This window comes from Taeniopygia guttata, chromosome 1A, assembly GCF_048771995.1.
Source record: "Taeniopygia guttata chromosome 1A, bTaeGut7.mat, whole genome shotgun sequence".
NCBI classification, from domain to species: Eukaryota; Metazoa; Chordata; class Aves; order Passeriformes; family Estrildidae; genus Taeniopygia; species Taeniopygia guttata.
In genome coordinates this window covers 36392746-36418192 of record NC_133025.1, presented here as the reverse complement: position 1 = coordinate 36418192, position 25447 = coordinate 36392746, and the positions used below count along the sequence as shown (strand labels likewise).

Below are 25447 nucleotides of genomic sequence, written 5' to 3'. Positions count from 1 at the left end.
GACTTTTGCATTCCTGGGGCCACCTCGACCTCCAGACCCCTGAGAAAATGTTCTGGAACTAGAAAGCATTATGCCACTTGAACTGTGACTTTCTTGAATTCATTAAAGAGCATGCACTGTTGAATTCAGCTCTTTGTGGAAAAACTTTCTGAGAGTGTGAAAAGCAGAATGCATTTAGTCTTTGATAGTCATTCATAGTTAAGTTTCTTTATTTGGAGAGAGAAATTTAGCCATGGACACTATATGAAAATACTGATGGCTGAATTTGCAGTCTCTTGAATAATGATATTTAGTTTTGTATGTCAATGCAATCCCAAATGTATTACACTGGATCACTTAATTTCTTCCCCACTTGTCACTGGTTAAACTCAGTAGCTGTCTAATAACTGATTAATACCCATTAGTATTGTATCTCTCTTTGACATTTATTTTAATACCATTGAATCTGACCTTTTGATTCATTTTAATACACTTTATTTTTTTACATCCCAATTAACAGATGTGTTGCTATGTACCATTCAAGAAGTGTGGGGTGTATGATCTTGTTTTCAATACATTATGCCAATTTGATAGCTGCCTTTTGAGGTCAGTATTAGGAAAAGCATTTATTTTCCTTTGCCAGAATAATTTTTGTCCACCGTTTCATTATTTACTAATTTTTTTTTGTTCATTTAATACTTCTTTTGTTCACACCTATGGTACTGCCAGCCTTTTAATGACAGGAGTTGCCTTAGAGGTAGGTCTGACAGTACAGCACTGTTACATTTTGTTTTATAATTGCATAGCTTTTAAGTAGGCCAGTTATGATGCCTGAACTCTTCTGGCATCCTTATTCTTACAGGAGAATAGCATGTGAATTTGTTTTTATGGAGGAAATGTACTGTGCTTAAAGGGACTAAATTTATTATTGTGTCACTCACTGAAATGGAATGAATTGTTCATTCTGGTGTAGACACATGGTATGTATTTTGTATTTTGTTCTAAAACTGGATCACACAGGCTTGGAAGTAGCAGCATCCAGAAATACATTCTTAGCATCAATGTGTTAGTAGTTTTGCACTAAGTGAGATTTTGCCTAACTTTGGAAAACTGACTGACAACAGAGCCGGGGTTTCTCAAGCGGTGGCAGATTTTTCCCCCAAGGCAGAAGGGGTGAATCAGAACTGGTACTTGGATACAATTTGCTTTTAGAAAATAACTGATGTTGCTCTGGGCATTCAGGACAAATGAAAAATCAGTTTCATTGAGGTTTTTCTTTGAAATATGTAATGTATTAAGGTCAACTAGCGTCAAGGCCGTTGATCTGCGGGAGCCATGGAGCGGGAGGCAGGTGTGCTGCGCTGTGTTTGCATCATCACCTCCGCGAGTTTCCGGAGGCTGCCGACACTTCACTTGAAGCCGCTGTCCGAGAGGCCCTGAGCTGCCTCGGGCTGGTCGCTGTGTTTCTGACCCAGGCTACGAGCGTGCCGCTGCGCTCTCGCCGCAGCGGAGGTCTCCGGTTCCAGCTGCCGGCGTTTGCCGGGGCAGAGCCCGTGTGGTGTGTAAGCGCCCGCCCGTCCTGGCGGGGCTGCGGGGGCCGCAGGGCGGGCAGACCCGGCCGTGGGCGCGGGGAGGAGGGCCGGCCGGGCCCGGGCAGGGTATTTCCGCAGGAGCCATCGGGAACTGCGCTTCCCCGCTCCGCCCAGGCGCGCCTTGCGCAGCCCTGGTGCCAGGCCTCGCTGGGGTTGGCCGCTCAGGCGCGCCTTGCGCAGCCCTGGTGCCAGGCCTGGCTGGGGTTGGCCGCTCCGCGCTGCTGTAGCGGCAGCCCCGCGGCGCGGGCACCGTGGAGACAAGGCGGGAGTGCGGGGCGGGGCGGGGCCGGTCCGCCAGCCCTGCGCCCCGGCACCGCTCCGGTGAGACACAGCCCCTGCCCGCCGGGCCCCGCGCCCTCTTGCGAAAATGCATCGTTTCCATGGAGCTGCTGAGCTCATAGTTTATTCCGCCTTTTGCAGCGTTGTTGTTTGATAAAAGTAATCTCAGCGTGTGAGCCATTAAGTGCAACAACGCCGTCTGCGCCCCAGGTGGGAGGATGCTCCGTTCGGGAGCGCCTCCGGGCCGTGCGCGGCCATTCTCCGTGCCCTGGGAAGGGCTTGGGCGGGAGGGCAGTGCGGGGCTCCGGGCAGGCCCTGCAGCCCTGCTCCTGCTCGGGAAAGGAAAGGGTGCCTGGCAGTGGGAGCTGCTCAGGGCCGTCAGCCTTCCGATTGAAAATGGGGTGTCTGACTGATGGGCTTTTGGTTCGAAACTGGCTGCGTGAAGGAGAAGCCAGCGGAGCGGGAATGCTTGGTGGCATGTCCCCCTGGAGCTCTCGGAGCCTGGCCGGGACGACCCGTCCGTCTTCCTGAAATGTTCCCAGGGCATTGAGCGATGGAGAGCCAGGCAGCAGTTTTAAGAGGAGAGTACAAAAGGTTTGATGTTGCCAAGGGGTAACAAATCAGTATTACTGGAATGAGAATGTATTGATAAGTGTAAGGGGAAAAGGGAGTTAAGCTTCAGGCAAAAACATAAATTTGAACAGGAATGTGGTTAAGCATTAGTAATAAAAGACTGAAATTAAGAGGCTGTGAAAAAGAGAAACCGACAGCATTTTATAGCTTGCTGAAGACAATACCAAGATTCTTTCTAATGCAGTAACTTTGGTTTTGCCCCAGAAGTACTTAGATAAAATAATGCATGTTTTTCTTAATAGTGTTTTCTGTTTTTCAGTTTTTTTTCTGAAAGCTGCCATTGAATTTGCATGGATTTGGAAGTTAAAGGAGTTGCTGCATCCCCTCAAAGGAAGGCTGACTTGTCATTGATGGGGAAGAAATGTCAGGTAGTCAATGGAAGGCTTGTGATTGTTTTTCTTCCTTACTTTGATATTTTAATCATACTTCAGATATTTTAATTTGAGGTTAAAATCCATTCTATAAAGAAGACACCTTGTAAAGAAATTATTTTTGTTGGAAAGGGATAGTTTAGTACCACAGCTTCCCAAATGAAGGCAAGAAATTGCAATATAAACGCTATCCTAGAATAACTGCTACTCTGAGGACTTAATTGAAATGTGGGGGGATTTAAGAATGAACTAGTACTTGCAGTTAAGAGCAACAGAGGCTTGAACTATGTGCTATCTCAGGCTATTGGTGAAACTGTCAACAAGTGGGTCTGTGTTTTTGTTTTGTAAGACAGCAATAAAGTGAAGCAGGCCCCATAATATGATTTGAAAAGGCATGATTTTAGGTCAACATGAAAAATTAATCTCTGTGCTCTGTGTTCAGTATGGAGGGAAATTACGTTTTCCAGGTATTCCTAATAGTCTACATTTTGAGATAGGGTAGGTGTGCAACCCTCACAGGTTCACTGTAGTAGAAACTTTAGGGCCAACTTTTCATAGTCCCTAAGAATATGATCTTGGATTCTGAGTGCCATTATTCTCCTTACTGCTGAGGTAAATATTAATATTGTTAGTAACAGTTGATTTTTCTCACAGATACTGTGTACTCTATGTCCATGAACTAAAGTTAATTGCTAATCCTCCCTCAGCCCCTAAGCACCCATTTTACTTCCTTATTTGTTGCGTGACCCCATTAGGAATTCTTGGAGTTTGGCTGCCAATGGGCTAGTCTTCTTTTCAGTTTGATTTGGAATGAAAAAAGACCTTTTGTAAATGATAACACATCAGTGTATAATGTTACTGTTAATGTTTTAACCAGATTTTTGAAAATTAAATATCTGTGGGTAACAAGAACATTTGAGGCATTTAGTGTAGGTTGTAAAAGAAAAGAAATATCTTTTTTTTTAGTCTAATCTCTCCTCCCTTTTTTCTTTTTTTCTTGTGCAACTAAGTTTCCAAATTTAGACTCTCTGGTCCACATGATTTTTGGTAGTTTGCAAAAGTAAATCTTAAATTAAAACTATGCTGAGATAATTTGCTTCACCCCAACGTTCACAATGTTTTTTGTTTGCTTTCTTCCTGATTTTTTGACTTCTAGAAAAGGAATCATGTTAAGGCTTAAGCATCTAGAATTAGCTGTGTTCTTTACCTCACCACAGTTAAAATGATACAGAAAAAAGATAAATGTGGTATGTAATGCCTTGTTTTTGATGATTTGACGGTCTTAGGTAGGTGACCACAGGGTGGCGGTGCTCTTTAGATGCGGAGAGCTCTCAAACCTGGGTACCGGGGCTCGTTCCGGAGTCACTAGAGGGTAGTGTTGCCGAATTTCTGCTTCGGGAGCAGCTGCAAGGCTGTATGGCAAGAAAGGAGTTACAGTTTTGTGCTTGCTCTCAGATCGTGAAGGATGTTCGAGTACTGCTGGAAATAGGATTCTGCTCCGTTTAGGCTGTGATGCTGAGATTTATGAGTTGGAAAGTGTGAAAACAAAAATGTTAGCCCTGGTTCTGAATGTTCTCAAACCATTTTTTTTTTTTTTTCAGACTGGGAGGCCAGTTAGGTGAATTGTTACTTTGTGCTTGCCCCAAGCAGCCTGCCCTATGGATTTGTTGCTAGCTGTTTCAAAAAGTCATAGGGGGATAGGTGATGCTTTGGCTTGAGTCTTTTTGCTTGCTATGTTCTTACTTAGTTGAATTTGGAGATCTGTGTTGTATTCAGCCTTGCAAAATAAAGTGAACTGTCTAATCATCATCACGACTGCTAGCTATAGTAAGGCTGAGATGAAACAGTTACACCAAATATCAAGGGTTCTTTGGGGTCTGAGCTAGCTCCTTGTGAACCACCTGGCTGTCAGTCTTGTGGTTTTAGTTTAAGGGTTGGTTTCCAGCTGACAAGGACAATGTGACCTAAAGCCTTGTGAGCAGTGGTGGTACAAAGCCTCAGGAGCACAGATTATTTTTAATGTATTATTAATAGCTGATGTGGATGCTGTCTAGATTCTTAATGGCAGGAAGTCTTCCTGTCATGATGAATATTCAGCCTGCTAGTCTCATGATGTGAAAGAATTAGCTTTCAATGAGAAGTTTTTGGTTTTTCCCCCTTGTTAGTAGTGTCTTAGTCAAGTATGTTGGACTGATATTTTAAGCTTCTAATTTTAAATATTTGAGGGGAAATTGAAAGGGAGAACTATGTATTTTAATCTGAATTACCTAGGTATGTAATAATGTGTCATTCTTTTAGGGCTGGAGACCAAATAGACAGGCTACACACAGTCCTCTCCCACCAGAGTAAGTCTGCTTCTATTTCTGCTCAACTTGTTTAATTGTGTTTGCAAATTGCATTTGCTTTTGTAGTGACATGCAACTTGGTATTCCATGAAATTTATCATCATATGTTTGTTTTCTGTGATTTATATATGAAGTAGAATATTTGATGCATTATTTACTTTGGAATTAAGTTGTTTATGTTTGGCTGAGTGGAGGTGTAATTATAGAATGGGTAAAGATGGAAGAGACGACATTGGGTCTAACCCACTGGTCCATCTGTGTGGGAGCATGGTTTGTAGGAGACTAGAGACAGTGCTGAAGGCAACCTTGCCCCTGAGGAGTTGCAGCTGTACTAATCACCAAAGAGTAGGAACAGCCCTGCCTTTAATAGGTCACAGCTGTGTCCAATAAGGGTGGGTGTTATAAAAGAATGGGTTATCGAGCTGAGCAGAGAGCTGGAGTTAGTTGGCTGTGCTGCTGCAAGGGTCAGGCAGTCATGCTATGGACAGTAGGGGTTAGGCAGTTGTGACAGAGACAGGAAGAAGTCAGCCAGCCGTGTGGAAGAAAGAGAAAAGGAGTCAGTGTTGCGAGGAGCTGCCCGTGAGAACTCACAGAGAGAAGGTATGAAAGTCTTACAGTGAGATAACAAACTGGTGATAGCAGTTTCCATCCACTGTCCATTCGTGCCAAGCACTGACCCCAACAATTGGTGGCCCATACAGGGATGAGTTCTGACAGATCTGGTCCAACCTCCCTGCTTAAGCAGGGTCAACCCAGAGCACATGGCTCAGGATTGTATCCACATGGTTCTTGAATAGTTCCATTCAGGGAGACTCCACAACCTCTCTGGGCAACCTGTTCCAGTGCTCAGTTACTTGCAGTGAAGAAGATTTTTTTGGGTGGAACTTCCTGTCCATCAGTTTCTGCCCTTTGCCTCTTGTCCTATTGCTAGGACAATAAGAAGAACCTGGCTCCATCCTCTTCAGAGGGTGTCACTCAGAGCTACATATTTATACATTGTTTTGTTTGAATATTTTTAATGTGTCTGCAAAAGGAGAAAAGCAGTATTTTAACTGTTGACTGCTTTTACAAGTATTACAGTAAAAATACAGAGAAACTATTGTGAATGGTTTTTAAAAGCAATGGGAAATTTTGTTTGTGCTTTTAAAATTTAAAACCTTATAATAACTTTGGCACATAAGGAATATCTATTCTTCCAAGGACCATGATTGATAGTTTAGTCAGTTTTGTTTACTGAAATGCCTTAAAGCAAATGTATGTAATTATTTTATAAGTGTGTGTGACTATGACCTTTGATTCTTCCAACCAAAGTCAAAAAATTCCAATTCCTGTGTCCTGTCATTATGTAATTAAAAAAACCTGTAAAATAAGGAACTCTCTTATTCCAAGAAGATATAATAGAATTGCTTGGAAATATTGGTGGTAAAATATAAAAAAATACATAATCATGGTGTTCTGCAATATACCTGGATTAAAGGCAGAAGGCACAGAGGTGCTTTGATGAATTGGAAATGTTTTCATTTCTTTAAGCAGAACAAAATACATTGTCTTTTACTGTGTTAATCTCCTATGGAAAGTTCAGAAGGTTTGCATCCCAAGTGGCAATTGCTTCCTTATTACCTCTCTGTTGACTGATTGTAGAGGAATGTTGACACGAATGTGCTGCAGAAGACAAGAGTAAGGTATCCCTGATTTATGATCTTGTTGCAGTAGCTCCTGTTGGGGAGTGAAGAGAAGCCAGTGTGGGAGTAAAGAAGGGTCCTTTTGAGCTTCCAGGGTACTCTGCTGCTGGGGAAGAGAAGCTCAGTGGCCACTTGCCGAGTTGAAGCAAGAGGGGCTAATAGAGATTTGCTGAGTAAGCAATATACAGCTGCATGGAAATTTTTGTCAAGGACCTAATAATAACTAATAGGCAGTGCTTTTATTATTGATAAAAAATAAGAGAATGTGTTGCTGTTAAAATTGTTTTAACTCCCTGCAGGGTGCCACGCCTAGATCTAGGGAGGTTGGGAGATTCTGATGAAGAGGTAATTGTAAATTAATTTTGTCTCAAAAAGTTTTCAGAATTCACATTTTTCATTAATTTATAAAAGTATCACTTTGAATATAAAACAATTATGATTACCTGTCCTTTTTTTCCTGTGATCTTAGGATGGGGACTATTACATACCATACACTGGAAGTTCTTCTCATAAGTGCCAGCTAGATTCATCTTCAGAGTGGAGAGCACCATTACAGACTCCATATGCACAGCATCAACATGTCAGTCTGTCACTACAAATATCTTTATAATATACCCCTTTAGCAGTAATTTAGAAAAACATGCGTATATTTTTATGTAAGTTTTTTTTTTTCCTTTTGGTTAAGCTCATATCTCCAAGTGCTGTTGGTTCTAAATATTTATGGCAAAGTCCTTTTACTGAGATTCTTTAGAATATTTAGAAAAACTGATATTATTACATAGCTTAGTTCTTTGTTGATTGATGCCCTTACCCTTTTGTTGTACTTTTTTAAAGAGCTATATTAATAATAGAAATAACAAAGATTAGTAGTACTAAGTGTATGACTGAAGACAAAAATCTGTGTTTACAAAAGCTAAGTATTATTTCTATGGAACAGTAGTTACTTCTGGTGAAAGGAAAGATTCTGGAACTACTTGCAGCCATTTAATGTGTTTTTTCTTAGGGCTGCTGTCTTTAAAACAGAACTGTGACATCAACTTTGGAATTCTGTCTAATTTGTTGATGCTCTTTTTATTGTTAACATTTCCTCATCATGTTAGCTTTTTCCCTCTGGATGACTAAGAATCTTAATCATCACTAGTCTTAGGTGATTTTTAAGTAAAATCAGTATCCCAGATGCTAATATTCTGGTTTACAGTACGTGCAACATTGTTCAGGATCAATATCCACTATAAAAGTTCTAAGAGTTAATTTAATTACTCAGTTTTTATTCTTCCCTGAATGCAGGAAATGAGTTCTTTTGAACTTTTACATCTGAATTAAGCATGAACAAAATAAATGTGACAATTTTTTATTTGATCATGATACATCTTATTTCCTGCTTTCCTTTAAACAGATGTCTAGAAAATTATGTCAGAAAAAAATGGAGGTAAAGATGTTGAACAAATACAGACTGACAAAAACTCTTATCAGTTCAGTACTGTGGTATATGGTATGAAAATGTAATATGTTAGAATTTTATGTAATAGGAGCTAGTTTATTGCAGAAACTATTAAAAATACACTGATTAAAAGTCCATTATTTAAAAAATATTTATTTTATGTAAACATAAGAAATACCCAAATGAGTGTTTAAAAAAACCCCAGGATTTTAACTAGAAAGGAAAACGAATTTTAAATTAATTTGTACATAACCTGTGTACCTTGAAATAAATACTATATTAACTTGAAGGGCAGAACTCCAGATTGGCTGGAGTTCAAGGTAAGTCTGCCAAGATCACTATTTTGTATGTTTCCCTATATAACCAAATGGCTTCTCTACTTGAAAAACAAGTTCATTTAAGTAAAAGCAGAAATGGTAAGTGGTTTTGTCTTTTAAAAATAATGTACTGAGAATGTACTAGTTTTTAGAATGCATAGGTATTTATATGTATCTCAAGATGTAACTCCAGATAGGTTGTTTTCCTTTCTACTGCCTTGTAAATGTGCAGCGCAAGCATGCTTCAGTTGTTATGGCCTTTTTGGGTCTGGGTGCTTATGATTACACTGCTTGCTTGACCATTTTTTAAATGAAGTTTGTATGTATAACTCTGTCAAGCTGCAGGGGTGCTAGTAGAAGGTTGGTGTACTTTTGTTTCTCAGTGTCTCTCTCCTTATATTTTCTGCTTTCTTTTATCTCTTGTGGCTTCCTTTCTGCCTTCTTAAATACTGAGTGCTCAAAGTCTCTGTCTTTCTCCCTCTTCCTCTCTCCCTTTTTTGCCTGACTTGCTCACCATTTTTTTTTTTTTTTTGTGAAGGTTTTTAAGCTGTTTTAAAATATTGTAATGTGTGCTTCTGAGAGGCCTTTATTTCTGTATTTCCTGCTTCTGGGGCTCTGAGCAAGCTTTCCCTGAGCCAGATAGATTCCAGCTTCTTCAGCAACTGTGTAAATAAATCTTCATAAAATAGGTCACTTTTGGAAGAAAAATGAAAATATACTCTTAAAATTCAGGAATTAACCAGGGAAGGGATGTGAATCCTCTTTTGAAGGAGAAAGTTGGCTCTTTAAAAACATAAATCTTTTTGGGTTTTGAGAAATGGTTTTCTAAAGCAGGACTGTAACATGTTGTTTCAAGTGTTGAATAGAGATGCTAGAGAAGACCACCTTACTTTTTTTTTTGTTAGCACTGAAGGAGTATAACTTAAATTTTGAAAGTGTTAGTTATTCAGAGAGACAGAAGAGAATGAAGTCTTGGACTTCTGTCCTTGTTGCTGCTTCTACTGATGCCAGTCTCTGTTGTGCAGAGCCCTGAAATGGGTGGAAGGTTAGAAAGGTACTCAGCTGTGCAGCTGATGTTGTTCTAAGGAACTGTGTCCCAGCTCTCATCGGCCATACAAGAGTGTTAGAACTTCTGACCAAAAAACATCCATCCATCTATTTTCAGCCATCCCAAAACCAAATGTCAGAATTTCCATTTTTGTGATGTTATAAGGCAGAACCACTGAATCTGACTTCTTTTTTAAAAGTAATGTAAACCCATTTGAGTATGTGGGTTTTAGATTTAAAAATGGTGGAATTTGAAGAACTTAATGGAAATTAAGCCTGAATGTGCAGTCCTGTTTGCATTGTTTTCTTAATTTGAAGCATCATATCAAGAAATTTCAATCATTATACTGGATAGGAACTAAAAAAATGCTGTTTGCATTCAATAGACCAGACAGAGACTTTTATATTGAATACTCATTGTTTTAACATTCTCTTTTGGAGCAGAAGACAAGATCAGAAAGTCTATTATCCCTCAAAGACAGCTCCAAACCAAAGCATGGTCAGTATGAAGCAGGTACAAAGGAAGAATATAAGCAGCAGCCTCCGAGAATTGCAGAAAAGGAAAAAGACTACCTCCAGTGTCCAGAGAATTCAATAAAGGTAGCTGGCAAAGTAGAAATTACATTTTTAATCAGTAAATGTACATCACTATTTAATTATACTGTTTGGAAAGGTTTGCACATATATGTTATTAATTTCATGTTTTTATTGTAAAGAAATAAAACCATGTAAGTGTGTAATGATGATGAGGAAATAAACTGTAGGTAAGTTGTTTCAGTTGTTGCAGAGAAGGAAACTGAAGTGGTCTGAGAATTTATGTATGGTTGTATTCTCTGGAAAGAAAGTAACACTGGCCTTCCTAGTACACTTCTAGCCTGAGCCTGAAGATTAACATGATTGATAAGGAAGAACCTAAGTCTATAAGAAGAGGAGAGACGGCAGGAAGATGTTGGTAAAATGTTATTTCCAAAACCAGAAATTCATTCAAGCTTTTTTATTTTTTAAATCTAGAAGTACTTTAATTACTGTTCTGTAAATTGGGACTTTAAAAAGGAGAAATGAAAGACTTAGTCTGTTCCTTAGAGAACTATTAACACTGAAAATGCAAAGGAATATGGGGTTAAAATAATGAAATATATTATCCGTACTTCTTGCTTTGATGTGTAAGAGTCAGTACAGTTGGACTGCAAGCTGTACTAATTCTACCAAGTTTCTTTTGTGTTTTCAAATTAAGGTGGAAAGAAGGGTAGATCAGTGAAGAGAAACTGAAAAACAAAGGGATTAAAAACCCCAACTTTCATCTTGTTTGGAAGAGGTAGTGGAGAAGGGTGGTTGAACAGGGAAAGATGCATCATTGTAGGTGTAAGGAAGCAGGAAACCTTAGTAAGCAGCAGCTGTGAGGACTGGTTGAATGCTAGATTCTTCTGAGGGTAGATGACCATTTAAGAATCTTAATGGAAAGTTAAGTATGCAAATGTTGATAGAACATATTGTGCTCATTGCTTTTCAGAGAAAAGGTTTGTGATGAATAACAATGAGTTTACTGACTTTACTTTCTTAGCATTCAGTAGAATGAAAAGGGAAGGTTTTTCAAAAGACAGATTGTTTCATATATTATAGATAGCTCTTTTAAAGCTTTCTCTTCATAGTTGTGCTTCTAGTGATCCAAATAAAGGAGAACCTGAAAAAACCTATTAAAAACATTTTGTGAAGAAGAGGTGAATGAAAAAGAAGTTGAGGTATTTTGTAGTTTAGTGGCAGATGAGTTTTTCTGTTCTGGTTCTCTAGTTTTTGTTTTATTGGGGTTTGTTTTGTTTTGGTTTTTTTTTAGTTTTTTTTTTTTTTCTGTCCTAGTGATTTCACTCTAATGTACTGGTCTGACACTCATATAATCTGTTTTTCAAGGAATGAAAAACATTATATACACTACTGCAAGCCCATCAAAAGGGTATTTACAGGAGCAGCTAAGTTATCTGAAAATGAAGAAATAGATGGCAAATGTATGCTGGGAGATAAAAAGCAGGACTGGCTTTTTTTTCTCTGGTGACCTTGGGTTCCAGAAAGATACTTGCTAAGCACTAGAAGCATGTGTGTTAATTCTTCTCACAGATTTTAATATAATGTCTATCAGAACAACTTTTTTGTGTTAGGTATTATCACTACCTGAGTAGGTGAAGAAATAAAAATATTTCAATACACTTGTTTTCCTTGATTAGTGGAAGTTGTAACAACTTCTCTTTTCAGTAAAGAAGGTGCTTATGGATGAGATTGCTAAAGCTGTTTCTGTAAAAAATTCCTGTATCATTTTTTTCATAATGTCCATGTAGGAAATATTTCCATAATACTCTGGGACTCGTTTACAAGTCTGTTAGAACCAGTAGCATGCTTTTGCTTTTCCCTGTCTAGCCTGTATTTAACTTCTTCACTGGCCACAAAGCAGTATCTCTACAGTGAGCTTTGAGCTTTATACCTAACAACAAATCCTCTGCTTCCACTTGGCGTTCCTGTGCAGAACAGAAAAAGGATGAGTTTTTTTCTTCTCCTCAGAGATGCTAAAGTCTGCTTTCTCTGACTTGCTGCTGTTTTTTCATGAAGCTTGTAGGAACACAGTGTTTTTAAGATTTAAAAATTTATTATTTATTTCAGTATGAATGAAAACTGGTGAGTATTCAAAAGATATAAATCTTGCTCTCTAGTCTTTCCTTCTAAGTTCGGTTTCTGTAGAAAGCTAGGCTTAAAAAAATTATCTTTTAATTAGCATGAAGTGGAAGAAGTAGACAATTTAAAAAGTAAGGAAGAAAGAAAGTAGTACTTTTAAATAAATTGTTGAGAAAAATGTGTGGGTTTTTTAGTTTGTTTTTCTTACAATTCATTAAATTTGAGTTACAAGGATGTATTTTTGTGTAGGGTACACAGCTTGAAGATGGACATGATGATTTTGGAGTCCTTGATAAGAAAGCTCTCCTGCAACAATGCTATAAAAACAAGCCTTATAAGATGCAGCACAACATAAGGAAATCAGAAGCTGTAAGTATTTTGACTGGTGTTATGCTGCTAACCACCTAGATTTGGAGAATGGCTTCCCAGATGTTCAACAGAAATTATGCCTTTGGGGGTTTGGGTCTAGTATGTAATTGCACCCATTGAAATCATGCGAGTTTAAACATTTCTTTCGATGGGAGCTGAATGGAGCAATCCAGTGAGCATTTTCAAAATCTTTTCTGCAGTGCTGGTATTTTATGCAGTAATCTGTATAAATGAGAACACAAATTATGAGTAATATATCCAGATACATTCATACAACTAAGAATAACTGAGATAGTTGAGCTAACCTAAACATAATGTTAAATTCAGTGTCAGAAGCTGGACTTTGATAATCCCTGTGGGTCTCTTACAGCTCAGGATATTTCATGATTCTATGGTTTGCTCTGATCTGTAGCTTTTAGCTGAGCCTGTATTCAATGATCCATGAATTCAATAATTCCATCAGCTAGTATTAGATTGAGTCAGCAACAGCTTTGGCTGTGTATTCAAGCTCTAGGAATGGAGCTTCTACAGTGTCTCTGAGCAACATCTTCATGTGACATGCTATTCTCTGAGTGAGGAAGTTCTTCCTGTTAGCCACACCAATCCTCCCAAGGCCCCGTGTGTAACCTTTACTTCCTGTTATACTGTTGGCTTCTGCTAAAAAAGTTTCAGTCTCTTTTCTTTGTAACTTCTCTTCAGAATGCCTCATAGCTGCTGGTTCTGCAAACTAAACAAACCCAAGCTCCCTTAGCCTCTCCTTTCAATTGCTTTTGCTCTGGTCTTTAGTCAGATCCTTTTTGAGGGAAGGAGGGAGCCCTGAAGTCTGGAAACTACCATGAACTCAGTGACATGTAGAGAGGGGAATTAAAACTTTCCGTACATAGATGTACCAAATATACGTCTTTAATTTATTACATAGACATGAATTTTACCGTTTTTGGGACTGAACAATAGGGGTCTTGCCCATCTGAGGCCAGATCTTGTATTTAGGATCATTTACAGGGATGAAGAACCTTGATTTGATATTGCATATTTGCAGTATCAGTATTTGCATATGCAGAGTGATGGCTTTTATAACTGGTTTTTGAAGAGATTGCTGAAAAAGGTTATGCATTCTAACTTTCTTGTGGAATAATAAGCCATGAGAAATTTTATGTTTTTTTAAAGTAAATAGTAATTTTAATTAATTTTATTTGCTTGTCACTATGCATTGAATTTTGCATCATTGCAACCATTTGTTTGATTTCTAGTCTTGTTGAAATGAATGCAGATGTTGCTCTACTGAGGTCACTGTTAATTTTCATGATAAGAAAATCTTTTGAGAAAGTACTTAAGCTTTTAATTTTAGAATAAATTAAAAAATCTATACTATCAGCTAAAGATAACGGAAAAAAGTCTTGAAGTATCCCTAGAGTAACTACTTAATGCTAAAGCAGGTATGGTCAAAGCCCTGAGAAAGGGAGCAGTGCAGAACCACAAAACAGAAGATATTCTGTAGCTGCCATGCTTTAAAATAAAGCCAGCACATGTCTGAGCAAAGTGTTACTGAAGCTCTTCAGAACCCTTTTGTTATTCACTCATGGTCAGCACAGGCTGACTCTCTCTCTCTTTTGAGGACCATCTCGGGCTCTCCTAGGTCCAGCTTCTGATAGTGGTAGAATACTGGAAAAAACTGGTAGTAACTGCATGTGTATTAATTCCATTTTGTAAGTGTTGCCTCAATTGTTGGCATTTCATTTTATCTACTTGAAAATTTTGCTCAAGAATACACAATGTTAACATGTCCTTTTACTGTAATCATTACCAAAAAGTCAAATGTTTAAGTAGAACTTCTCTTGATTTTTTTCATAATTTAAGATGAAATTTTGCTAGTGGGGTTCTGCAGGGCTCCATCTTAGGCTCTGTGCTCTTCAATATCTTCCTAAGTAATTGGACACAGGACTGGAAGGGATATTGAGTAAGGTCACAGATGCTACAAAAGCTGTAAGGAGCTGCCAACTCCCTTGAAGGCAGGGTGGCCCTGCAGAGAGACCTCAACAAATCAGAGGGCTGGGCAATACCAACCACATGAAGTTCAACGAGGGAAAGTGCTGAATTTTGTACCTGGGACAGGACAATCTTGGATGTAAGGACGGACTAGGGAATGAGACACTGGAGAGCAGTACCATGGAAGGGGTCCTGGGAGTCCTGGTCGATGGCAAGTTGAACACAAGCCAGCAGTGCCCTGGCAGCCAGGAAGGCCAACCCTGTCCTGGTGTGCAGCAGGCACAGAATCGCCATCCAGGCAAGGGATGGGATTGTCCTGCTTTGCTCTGCACTGGGGCAGCCTCACCGCAAGTTCTGAGGGCAGGTTTGGGTACCACAATATCAAAAAGACATGAAGCTGTTAGAGAGTGTCCAAAGGAGAGCAACAAAGATGATGAAGGGTCCAGAGGGGAAGCTGTATCAGGAGCAGATGATCTCCTCACTTGTTCTTTTCAGCCTGGAGGAGACTGAGGGGAGACCTCAGTGTGGTCTTCAACATCCTCATGAGGGGAAGAGGAGCAGCAGGTACCAATCTCTTCACTCTCATGACCAATGACAGGACCCAGGCAAATGCCTGAAGTTGTGTCAGGGGAGGTTTAGGTTGGATATCAGGAAAAGATTATTCACCCAGGGGGTGGTTGAGCACTGGAACAGGCTCCCCAGAGCAGTGGTTACAGCACCAAACCTGACTGTTCAAGAACTGTTGGGACATCTCGGTTCTTGGGTACATGGTGTGATTCAGGGGTGGTCCTGTGTGGTGCCAGGAGTTGGACTCTATGTTCTTTGTACGTCCTTTCCAGTTCAGCTTGTTCTGTGATTTTGTGATTCACAACCCATTGCCAATAGATGTCATATATGACCTCTGAAGAAGGTTGGTTTTCTTTCAATGTTAGGGAACAAAAGTAACTACTTTTGCAGTGAGAGCTGCTGCAAATTCAATGTTTGCCTCTGCCTTTGTATTTTTGTAATTTCATAGTAGAGCTTTTGTCTAAGAGGAGAAAGCAAGATGTTTCATGAAAGATTACATTCAGTGACCTAATATTCAATTGAAATTTAAGGTGTAAGGTTTGGGTCTATAACCCAGGTCCATGGAATAAGTTGTAACAAATACTGCTCTAATATCACTGTGTCCTCCTTTAAATCATTCTTTTTAATACATCTGTTGCAATAGTTAATGGGTAAAAAAAATCAATAACTCAGAATAAAGCACCCTGTAGTTCTGATAGATGCAAAAATTCCAGAGTCTTCTAAGGCTTAAAATCAGTTTGGAATAACCAACAGCTGATCTGGTGTTGCATTAGTTATTTGGGTTTTTTTATTTGGTTTGGGTTTTTTTTTTTTTTTTTTTTCTGGCTAGTGCCAGTCCGTATTTATTTGAAGATTTTGATTTTTACCCATAGCATCTCTGTGGAATTAGGAATTATCTCTTATAGGTACCTGGGAACTCTTCAGTTCATCATCCACACAAAGGCTAGATCTCTCTAGAATTTGGTTTGCACACAAGACCCATTAGAAAAATATCCTAATTCTTTAGTTTCAGAATAGCTAAAAAAATGTAAGGTTGCATAAACCCCCTCAGTAACAATAACCTCTATTTTCTCACATATAAAATTAATTTTTTGGAATAAAGAGCAAAAGAAAAGTAAAAAAAAAAAAAAATCAGACATGTGGAAGATTCAGAGAAGTGCTGAGGCCTGATTATTGCTGGTGGCCTTCATACTATCCTGGGACATTCTCTTGTGTTTTGGTTTCTCTCTGTGTAACAGGTTATGATCAATGCTTGCACACTTTACCAGGTTATGGTTCAGTGGCACTCTAATAAAAATAAGAAGATCATGTTAAATCCCCTTTCCTCTTTAGGATTATACTTCCTGAAAGGTTTTTCTGGTTGACCTGTCTCAGCAGAAAATTATTGTGGCATGCAGGAAAGGAAAATCTTGCACCTGAGTCTAAGTCTTAAGAATTTTTTGGACTAAATATTGCTGGAGGTAAAGTTTTATTATCTTAGTTGGAATCTGTGTCACCTGAAATACCTGGAATAATGTGAGTCTCCTCAGGCTCTATTGTACTTGCAGAATGCATTGAAAACAATACAGGAATAAGGATTTTGTCTGTAAACTTAAATACTAGAATTCTCATATTTGTTACAATTAATATGCATAGACAAATTGAGTGAGTATCAGAGAATATTATATGTCAATTTTTATGCAAAGAGACTATTAAAATGTAAAAAATAAAAATTGTGGCATGGGTAAGTTTGTGACCTCTGAATGCTGTTTTACAGGGTAAACTATTTGAAGTGCTTGCTAATATATATTTCACTTGTTCTCAGCCAGTTTTTCGTTGCAGGAGGATGTTGCTGCAGAGAGGAGAAAACAGGCTGTTGTAGAACAAGTTATGGTGGATCAATTGTGTAGGTAAATGAATTTATAATGTAGAATTTCCATTTTTCCCTACAGAGGAATTTAGATCCATTTAGTGTTTGGCTTTTCTTGCTTAAGAATTGTTTTGATCATCTTGTTCCAAGTCTTATGAAGTCTTATGTAATAGTATTATTTGCAAAAATTCTTTAAGTGAAAGACTTTTTAATGCAACTTAAAATATCAGTTTAAAGTGCCATGTGTATGGGTTTTTTTTGTGGATATAATTCCTAATTTTATACTTGAGCCTATTTTAAGGTCTTTACAATAGCACTAACTTTTGAAAATAACCCTCTTGCACCTCAAGAAAATATATGGATGCCTGATCTTATTTATAGCATCTCCTCAATGTTTCTTGTTCATTCTAGAAATCTTAGTTTTATTAATATTTATTAATCCTTTATTAATACTGAAACAGCACCTCTCAGGCATAAAGGAGTATTATACCAATGCTGGTATAATACTATTATATGGCACTATTAGAAATTGAGTTGGTCCAGGTTGTGCAGTAAGATCTCCTGCCTTCATTGCTCTCCCTTTAACCTTGCTTCTGTGCAGAAGGATCCCTCTATTTTAAGCATGCTTTAATAATTCAGGGCTTTATGCAAGCTGTCTGGTTATGACAATATAAGAATATGCCAGCTAGTTTAATATAGTTTCATGTTACTTTATACTTACAAAAAATTATCTGTGGGTATGTCTAGATTATTTTGCATTCTGTGCATAATTTACATTTTCTGGAGTCATCTGCGTTGGTGTTTTGGCCCATCAAATCCTAAGATTTTGAGGTTGAAATGTTGTTGCAATTGCACTGCACCATTTTAGTGTTTGTTTCTGTTACAATGGCAGTTTAAATGACCTATATTGTTTAAAAGTCTATTAACACTTTACACTGTTTAAAAGCTGACATGACAAGGTTGCCTGAGGGAAACAAGACTCTCATGAAACATAATGTTAAATTCCAGTTTTAGTCCTCATTTAGCAGGATTAAAATTATGGAACTATACAGGGTTGAAGTCCCCCAGTTTTCAGATAAGTGCCTGGCTTGTGTCATATCCCTTTAAAGATTATTACAGAGGTGATCTTAAATACACTGGTTATGTTGAAGTGCTTCAGTACTACAGATGTTGTATTAAATGTACAGCTTTGTGCATCTTGGATCATGGATACCCATTCTGTGTTTTTCATCCTTCTGCTGCTTTGCCTTATTTTTTCCATATATTCCTTCTCCTACTCTGAACCCTTCTGTTGATAATGTTGAAACAATATTCAGTAGTGCTGCAGCTGCATCAGGATGAAGTTTTAATTTAAAAAAATAAATCTCTCTGTGTGTGTTTCAAATATAACTCTGCCAGTACTTCTAAACAAATTGGTATCAGATATCAGGATGTTAATCAGAAGAGATTAGTTCAAAACTGTTTCATGAAAAAACTATTTAAGGAAATACAAAGGTATTTTGAATATTTTTTAGTAGAGCAAATCTTGCAGTTAAATCAGTGTAACTGATGTGTACAAAGATGTATCTGTATAGATCAGAGAGCAAGTTTAGAAAACTGTAATAGCCATGAAGAATTATTTTTTCCCTTGTGATAACCATTTCAATAGCATAACAAGCATCGCATTTATTTTTAAATGTTCTCTTGTTTACTTGTTGAATTGATACAGAGACTATCAAAATGTTCAAAACCCAGTTAATCTGTTCCTTTTCTGCTTTGAGATCCTCTCACCTTTCAAAGTGAGCACTTTGAGAGAGGAAGTGCCAATGTTTTTGTTGGATGACAGATTGGATGGGGCTCTGAGCAACCTGGTCTAGTGAAGGTGTCCTGCCCACAGCATGGGGGTTAGAACTAGATGATCTTTAAGGTCCCTTCCAACCTAGGCTACTCTGTGATTCTGAGGAGATGTCACTGGCTAGTGCTAATAACTGCTGTCATTGATATTGGAGGGAGCTGTGGTTAAAGAATATCACTGATGGAATATTTACAGAAATAGTAGAAATTATGAAAAACGCTACAAGCCTTCATAATACTAAGATTTAAATAATATGTATCTGCATGTAACATTACTACATAGCAGTGCACTGCCAGAATATTATTTTATATGTTTGATTTTGAGAAATAGACTTCAGAATTTGTAAAAATAAACAAAAAAATAGGCCCACAAATTTATGAAAGCTTAATGGACAACTCTAAGATTGTATTACTGTATTATTCCTGGGTGTTTTCTTTCCTACATAAAAATATGTAAGACCTGAAATCCAGCCATGCTAACAGTTAGAGGGCTTCTCTTTGCTCTTTGTGGTCAGAGCTGTTATAAGTGATCCAGAGCAGTCCACACGTTCTGATGCTTGCAAGGAAGCTCAAGGACTTCTGGAGGCTGGGATGGCACCAATGCATTGTAGAAAAAGGACACTCCATGAAACAAAGTAAGTTTATAAAAATAATTTTTCTGCTGTATATTTTTTTTTTTTTAGCTCTGTGAATTGTTTGCTTTTCCAGATGTTCTGTTTTTGGCTTGGATCCACCAGCTTCCTGTGATTGTTACTGCCTAGTGAAATAAAAGGGACCTTTTTATGTGAATTCTCTGTGTATTATGATTGATTCAAATTTATAAAAACTGGGAGAACGCTGTTAGGATTATGTTGATGTTATTCATCACAAGAATTTGCCAGCCTTTTCCAAGTGGTTGGATGCTTGCAATCCTTTTAGAGATTCATATCCTTAGGTGCATAAATTGCATAAATATGCATCTGTAAATGCTAATGTAGATCTTCACAATAATCATACTTTTCTTTCATGTTTGATTTCTGCTGCAATAATTAAGCCTATTGGCATTTAAATGACATTCCTGGACTGTCAGCATTGAATTATTTGCTCCAAGGACTTAAGAAAACCTGAGGAAACACTGTGATCCATAAAACTAAATGAATCTGCAGGTCTGAGTTTTGTTTTTTTCTAAACATCCAGGCTTTGTGCATTTTAAAATCCCACTCTAAAATCTTTCACATCAAATGTCATCTTTGTATTCTTAAAAAAAGGAAAATAAGGCAACAAAACCAGTCTCAATTTCTTACATCCATCACATAGACAAATCTCCATTTCTGGAACTGGGCAATATAAAATATTTATGTGGATAAAAATGCCCCAACCCAGGGTATTTTTGCAAGAGAATGAATTGGTTCATGGAAGTGTGGGGAGTAGTAGAGGTGAAGGTTAATTCTTTATGTAAGTGTATGTAAACAAAATTTCCCATTCATATCTATGTCCTCTGTGAATGTACTCTCATATTATATAATAACAGAACACTTTACAGCCCAGAGTTGCTTTCTAATTCAACTACAAAGGATCATCTCCTCAGCCAGTTGCCAAGGATACTGTGTTTCATGGTTTTTGCTGTTTGAAAATGGTTGAGTTTTATGTAACGCTTATCTGGGCAGTTATAGGTATCATTAACATGCTGCATTATTTTCACAGAATAAGGACCAAATCAGGACTAACTGAGAGCATGCTCTCCAACAAGCTACGCTTTGATAGTAGGATTATATCGAGGTAACCACAAATCTTGTGAAGCTTTTCAATGCTCTGAATTTGTGTATGAGGACTACTTTCTTGACCTGATTAATTGCACTGAATGTTTCTGCTTCCCTATGTGAAGGACACCCATGTGTACTACACATGTGGGTGTCTGTGTGTAGTACAAATTTTGATGCGGCTAATGGATAGTGGCTTAACAGTCCCATTGTACAATGTTGAGATCTGTAAGCAATATTATGTTACCATCATACCCATAGCTCTATTCAGGACAGTTACCACAGGGGCTGTGTAAAATAGAACTTTTAGCTCAGTTTAATCATCTCAGTTGATTAAAATTATTTTAGCCTTATCTTAGATGTGGCTACTACTATAAGTAGTAATGGCTTTGCAACTTACATATTAAATTTTAGATCATCTTTCAAACTGTTCTGATTTGAGTAGTGGTAGCATAAACGTATTTTTTCAGTTTTGCAAGTGATGCTTTTCTGCAGCTGTGAGCTGTATACTTGTTAGACACAGCTGAAAATTCAGCAACATACTTTAATATACCTCAATGAATGCAGTAGTCCTGGTGTATGTAATCCTTTAGTCAATCAGTGAAAATTATATTGGCATACTAAAACATGAAGCCTTGAGAGGTGTTTTTAGCATTATGGAGAATAGAATATTGAATTAAAATACGTGACTGAATCCACATATTGAATTTCATGGTGAGTTAGAGAAAATAGTCAAGGAGCTCTTTAAAAAATTAAATTGTACACCATGCATCATTGGAAATAAAATGGATACTGAGAGCAGCCTGAGGAGAAGAACTTGGTGGTGCTGGTGGATGAGAAGCTCATCATGATCTGGCAGTGTGCCCTTGCACCCAGGAAACCAGCCATGTCCTAGGCTGCACCAAAAGAAACACGGCCAGCAGGTTGAAGGAGCGGATTTGCCACTCTGCTTCTCTCCTGTCAGACCCCACCTGCAGTGCTCTGTCCACCTCTGGGGTCCCCAGCATGAGAAGGGCCCATTGGAGTGACCCACAGGAAGGTCACAAAGATAATCAGAGGGATGGAGCACCTCTCTTAGGAAGATAGGTTGAGAGAGTTGAATTGTCCCTTCCAGGAGAAGGGAAGGCTCCAGGGAGACCCTCTATTCTAGGCATTCTAGTGCCTACAGGAGGCTGCAGGAAAGTTGAGAGGGTAGTTGTTTAAAGGGTGTGTAGTAATAGACAAAAGGGAATGGCTTCAAACTAAAAGCAGGCAGGTTTAGATTAGATATTAGGAAGAAATTCTTTACTGTGAGGGTGGTGAGGCACTGGAACAAGATGCACAGAGAAGCTGTGGATGCCCCATGCCTGCAAGCATTCAAGGCCAGACTGGATGGAGCTCTGAGCAGAGTGGCCTAGTGAAAGGTGTCCCCGCCCATGCCAAGGGTTTTGGAACTAAGTGATTTTTAAGGTCCCTTCCAACTCAAGCCATTCTGATTCCAAAATAAATGTTACTTATGTTTGGGTTGAATTGGATTTATATGGATGAAAAACAAGAGTGCTTTTCAATTTTCCTTCTAGAAATGGTCATGATGCTTGTAGGGAGTTGATTGGATTTTTTTTTGCCTGTGACAAATCCCTTACTGTGTATGAATTTCGACAGTTTGGAAAAAACAGGTAGGACTAATTACTTTTTCAAAAGGTTTAAGGAAATATTTCACTGTATCCAAGAAGCTTAAATGAGTATAAGTATTTTAGTACCAGTTTTGAATTATTTCACAGGACAAATGCCTTGCCTTTCATTCAGAAGGGAGTTTATCAACATCAGCGTGGTCAAAGAAAGGGAAAATCTTATGCTCTTAGTGACTTCTATGTTGTAAGTATTCTTCTGATGAATGTAATACTATTTTTTTGGAGATAATATTTGGATATTTGAATTGTAAATTGTTAACTAGCCTTCTGGGAAGACCAGAAGTCTTACCTTTAAGTGACATTTTTGAATTACAGATTTTCAGAAGTTCTGGATTGTTTTGTTGTCCCATGTTTTAGGGGTTCCCAATTCGTTTCCGATTAAGCTGTACTTTGCACTTCTCCCCCTAGAGGGCACAACACTGCTGACAAAGTGGAGCTTTTTTTGGACGTAGTGATCCAATAGGGAAGGGGAGTCCTAAAGAAGACCCAAGTTGAAAGTAAATAATCTTTGCAAGGTCTGCTGGCATTTTTAACTCGAAGCAATGATTAAATATTTTTAAACATGAAGAAATTGCAGGTTAATTGTTTTTAAACTACAATTTGAAATGTAAATGACCAGTTTTTTTGAGCAAGTGTATGAAGCAATGTTAAGCGTTGTCTACCAGCTAATCTGATGACTGATAAAAATCATATTGCACCTTCTGTACTGCTGTAGTTCTGTACCAGATAAAGTGTTCATGGTTTATAAATACTTGAGCAAGTTTTCAATTACAGACTATTTTCACCAAATTCTTCAAATGCTCCTGCAAATCCGAAGTTTAGAGGAAAAATTATGTTTGTGAAAAATGTAGAAAGTAAAAGACGTCAACATTAGTTTTTAATGTGTTTTGTCTAATCACATGCCTATCCTAACTGCTTACACAACCATCTAACAGTTTTGAAGATTAAATAGATGAGTTTATGATATGGAAGATAAAGCAACTTATTGGAATTTTCATATTTTATTATCACGTGTATATTTGCAGCCTGCAGATGGAAATGTGTTCTAACTAAAGATTCATCATAAAGTCATCCAGAAAATGTACTGCACGGAGTTCAGTACCTCTTTGGAATGATGTTGTGTCTATGAATCTCCATACCTGCAATCATGCTTTCTGTGCTGACACTAAGACGTGCAGATCTCTCACAAAGTCCAAGTGGTTGAGACCCTTGTAGTGTCTCTGTCTCCTTCTTCCAAATTCATGAGTTTTGGAGACTTTATAAACCAAGCCTGCTCAGATATTACAGTTTGAGCAGCTGTATTTTTTTATTCTTCTCAGCATTCTTTGCTTTTAGTTTGCTGCTTTTCTTTATTTCCCCTTCCCCTCTATTTATGAAATACACAACCTATTTTTAAATCATTGTGTGCTTTACCAACAGGGAGCCAATCTGACTTTCCAAAGTGCTGATCATAACCTTCCAGAAAGTGTTAAGCAGAACCCTTTCTTCACCCTTCGTGTGATAAGTATTGATGAAGCAGCTATAGATTATCTGAAGTAAGTGCTGCTGACTTCTTTTCAAATTACCTTTCGTTCCTTAAGCAAAAAAAAAAAAACAAAATAGCTCCTAGTACCTTATTACTTACACTATTTACACTGTTGTTAGGAGAAATTAGTAATAGATGTTAGAAAATTTTGCATAGTTCAGTGACTTCCTAGAATAGTAAGAAGTAATTTTAAAGAAAGAATTGAAATGTGATGCTGTTCTTTTTCTTTGGTTGAGGTCACATGTTTTTATATACAAATCATATATCTCCTCTGTTTCAGTTTGTGCACATTGCCTCTTGTCAACAGGCACCACTGAGCAAAGCCTGTCTCAGTCTTCTTTACTCCTTTCTGTCAGGTATTCATACGTATTCGAGGGTAAGATCCCTCAAAGCTTCTATTCTCCAGGCTAAACAGTTCCAGCTCTCCCAGGCTCTCCTCATGTATCTTATACTTTGAGCCCTTCCTGGTTAGGAAAAGAATCATTTTAATCTCAATTAAATATGTTCAGTATCTAAAGACTACTTTGTTAGCAGAACTTGACTGTTATTTTCTTTCTGCAAGTGTTTAGACAAAGGAAGCTTGTTCTTAGATATAGTAATATTCACTTAAAGTCCCTTTAGACTGAAAGCTTTGCAAAGGAACCATAGTAAGCTAACAGTGCGTAGAACAGTAAATTCAAATTTAATTGGTTCTAGAACTGTGTAGTTGTATGATGCTCAGTGCTAATTTTTCCCTCTCGGCAAGGTTTCAGTGAAATAAAACGCAATATAGTTTAATTTCAACTAGTTGATGTAAGACATTTTGCATCTCAGAAGCCTATCATTCAAATAAAGCAGCTTTTTCTATCATTTGTGGCTAATCTTATACCTGTGAAATTTTGATTTGAACCAATGTTATCTCTGAATAGAAAAACTATAAAGAAGAGCTGCTCAATGGGTTGTAATTTTGGATTTTTTTGCTACCTCTGGTGGAATAGATAATTTCCTTTTTTATACTCTCTGTATTCTTTCCATTACTGACTAAGTTTCAGTCTATATTTTTCTTATGTATGAGGATGTTATTGAGCTCTCTATTCTCTGGTGCATAACTCTTGAATCCTCTTACCTTCAGAAAATCCCTTACTGACAGAAAATCCTGTTCAGCTACAGTCCAATAGGTCTACTGCAGGTTCCCAGGAGCAGCTATGCTCTCCTGTCACAAGCCATGAATCTTTTGGTTTACGTATGTTCTAGAGGGAGTACGTTGTCCTCTGCAGGTGGCTGTTGACTTTGCATTTAGGTGATCTGATGTAGGTAAGCTTTTAGGGAATTCATAATGGAAGGTATGCAAAGCAGAGATGAAAAGTCCTACTAGACAGCAGAGAGATAAACCTTTGACCTCAGAAAGCAGGAGCAGGAGTATATCATGGCAAAACACTGGTGAGCAAGCAGCTCATAGTTGACAGTAATAATTTTCCATTTTTTAAAGTATTCTGATTAAAATAATTGTAGGACTTTGTTGGTTCGGTTTGGCTTTTTATCCTCCAGTAGGTTCTTCCACAATATTTTTTTTATCAACCTTTATA

The 25447-nt window shown here is 38.0% G+C and overlaps 1 protein-coding gene across 7 annotated transcripts in view; it reads left to right on the top strand.

The window, feature by feature from the left end:
- The window catches only part of CAPS2 (calcyphosine 2), a 34084-nt gene that overhangs the window by 1901 nt on the left and 6736 nt on the right, over nucleotides 1–25447 (top strand). The window contains exons 2-13 of one of the 7 annotated variants that reach the window (XM_072923090.1): nucleotides 2744–2851; nucleotides 5153–5199; nucleotides 7181–7226; nucleotides 7351–7461; nucleotides 10131–10286; nucleotides 12594–12713; nucleotides 17088–17155; nucleotides 19464–19583; nucleotides 20632–20706; nucleotides 22247–22342; nucleotides 22448–22541; nucleotides 23777–23892. In XM_072923090.1, the coding sequence (XP_072779191.1) occupies nucleotides 2774–2851; nucleotides 5153–5199; nucleotides 7181–7226; nucleotides 7351–7461; nucleotides 10131–10286; nucleotides 12594–12713; nucleotides 17088–17155; nucleotides 19464–19583; nucleotides 20632–20706; nucleotides 22247–22342; nucleotides 22448–22541; nucleotides 23777–23892 (1127 nt within the window). In that variant the 5' untranslated portion in view covers nucleotides 2744–2773. Of the gene's footprint in view, nucleotides 1–2743; nucleotides 2852–5152; nucleotides 5200–6909; nucleotides 7055–7180; nucleotides 7227–7350; nucleotides 7462–10130; nucleotides 10287–12593; nucleotides 12714–16598; nucleotides 16727–17087; nucleotides 17156–19463; nucleotides 19584–20631; nucleotides 20707–22246; nucleotides 22343–22447; nucleotides 22542–23776; nucleotides 23893–25447 lie in introns of those variants that run through there. The other 6 variants (XM_072923094.1, XM_072923092.1, XM_072923093.1 and 3 more) reach the window with 6 other exon arrangements.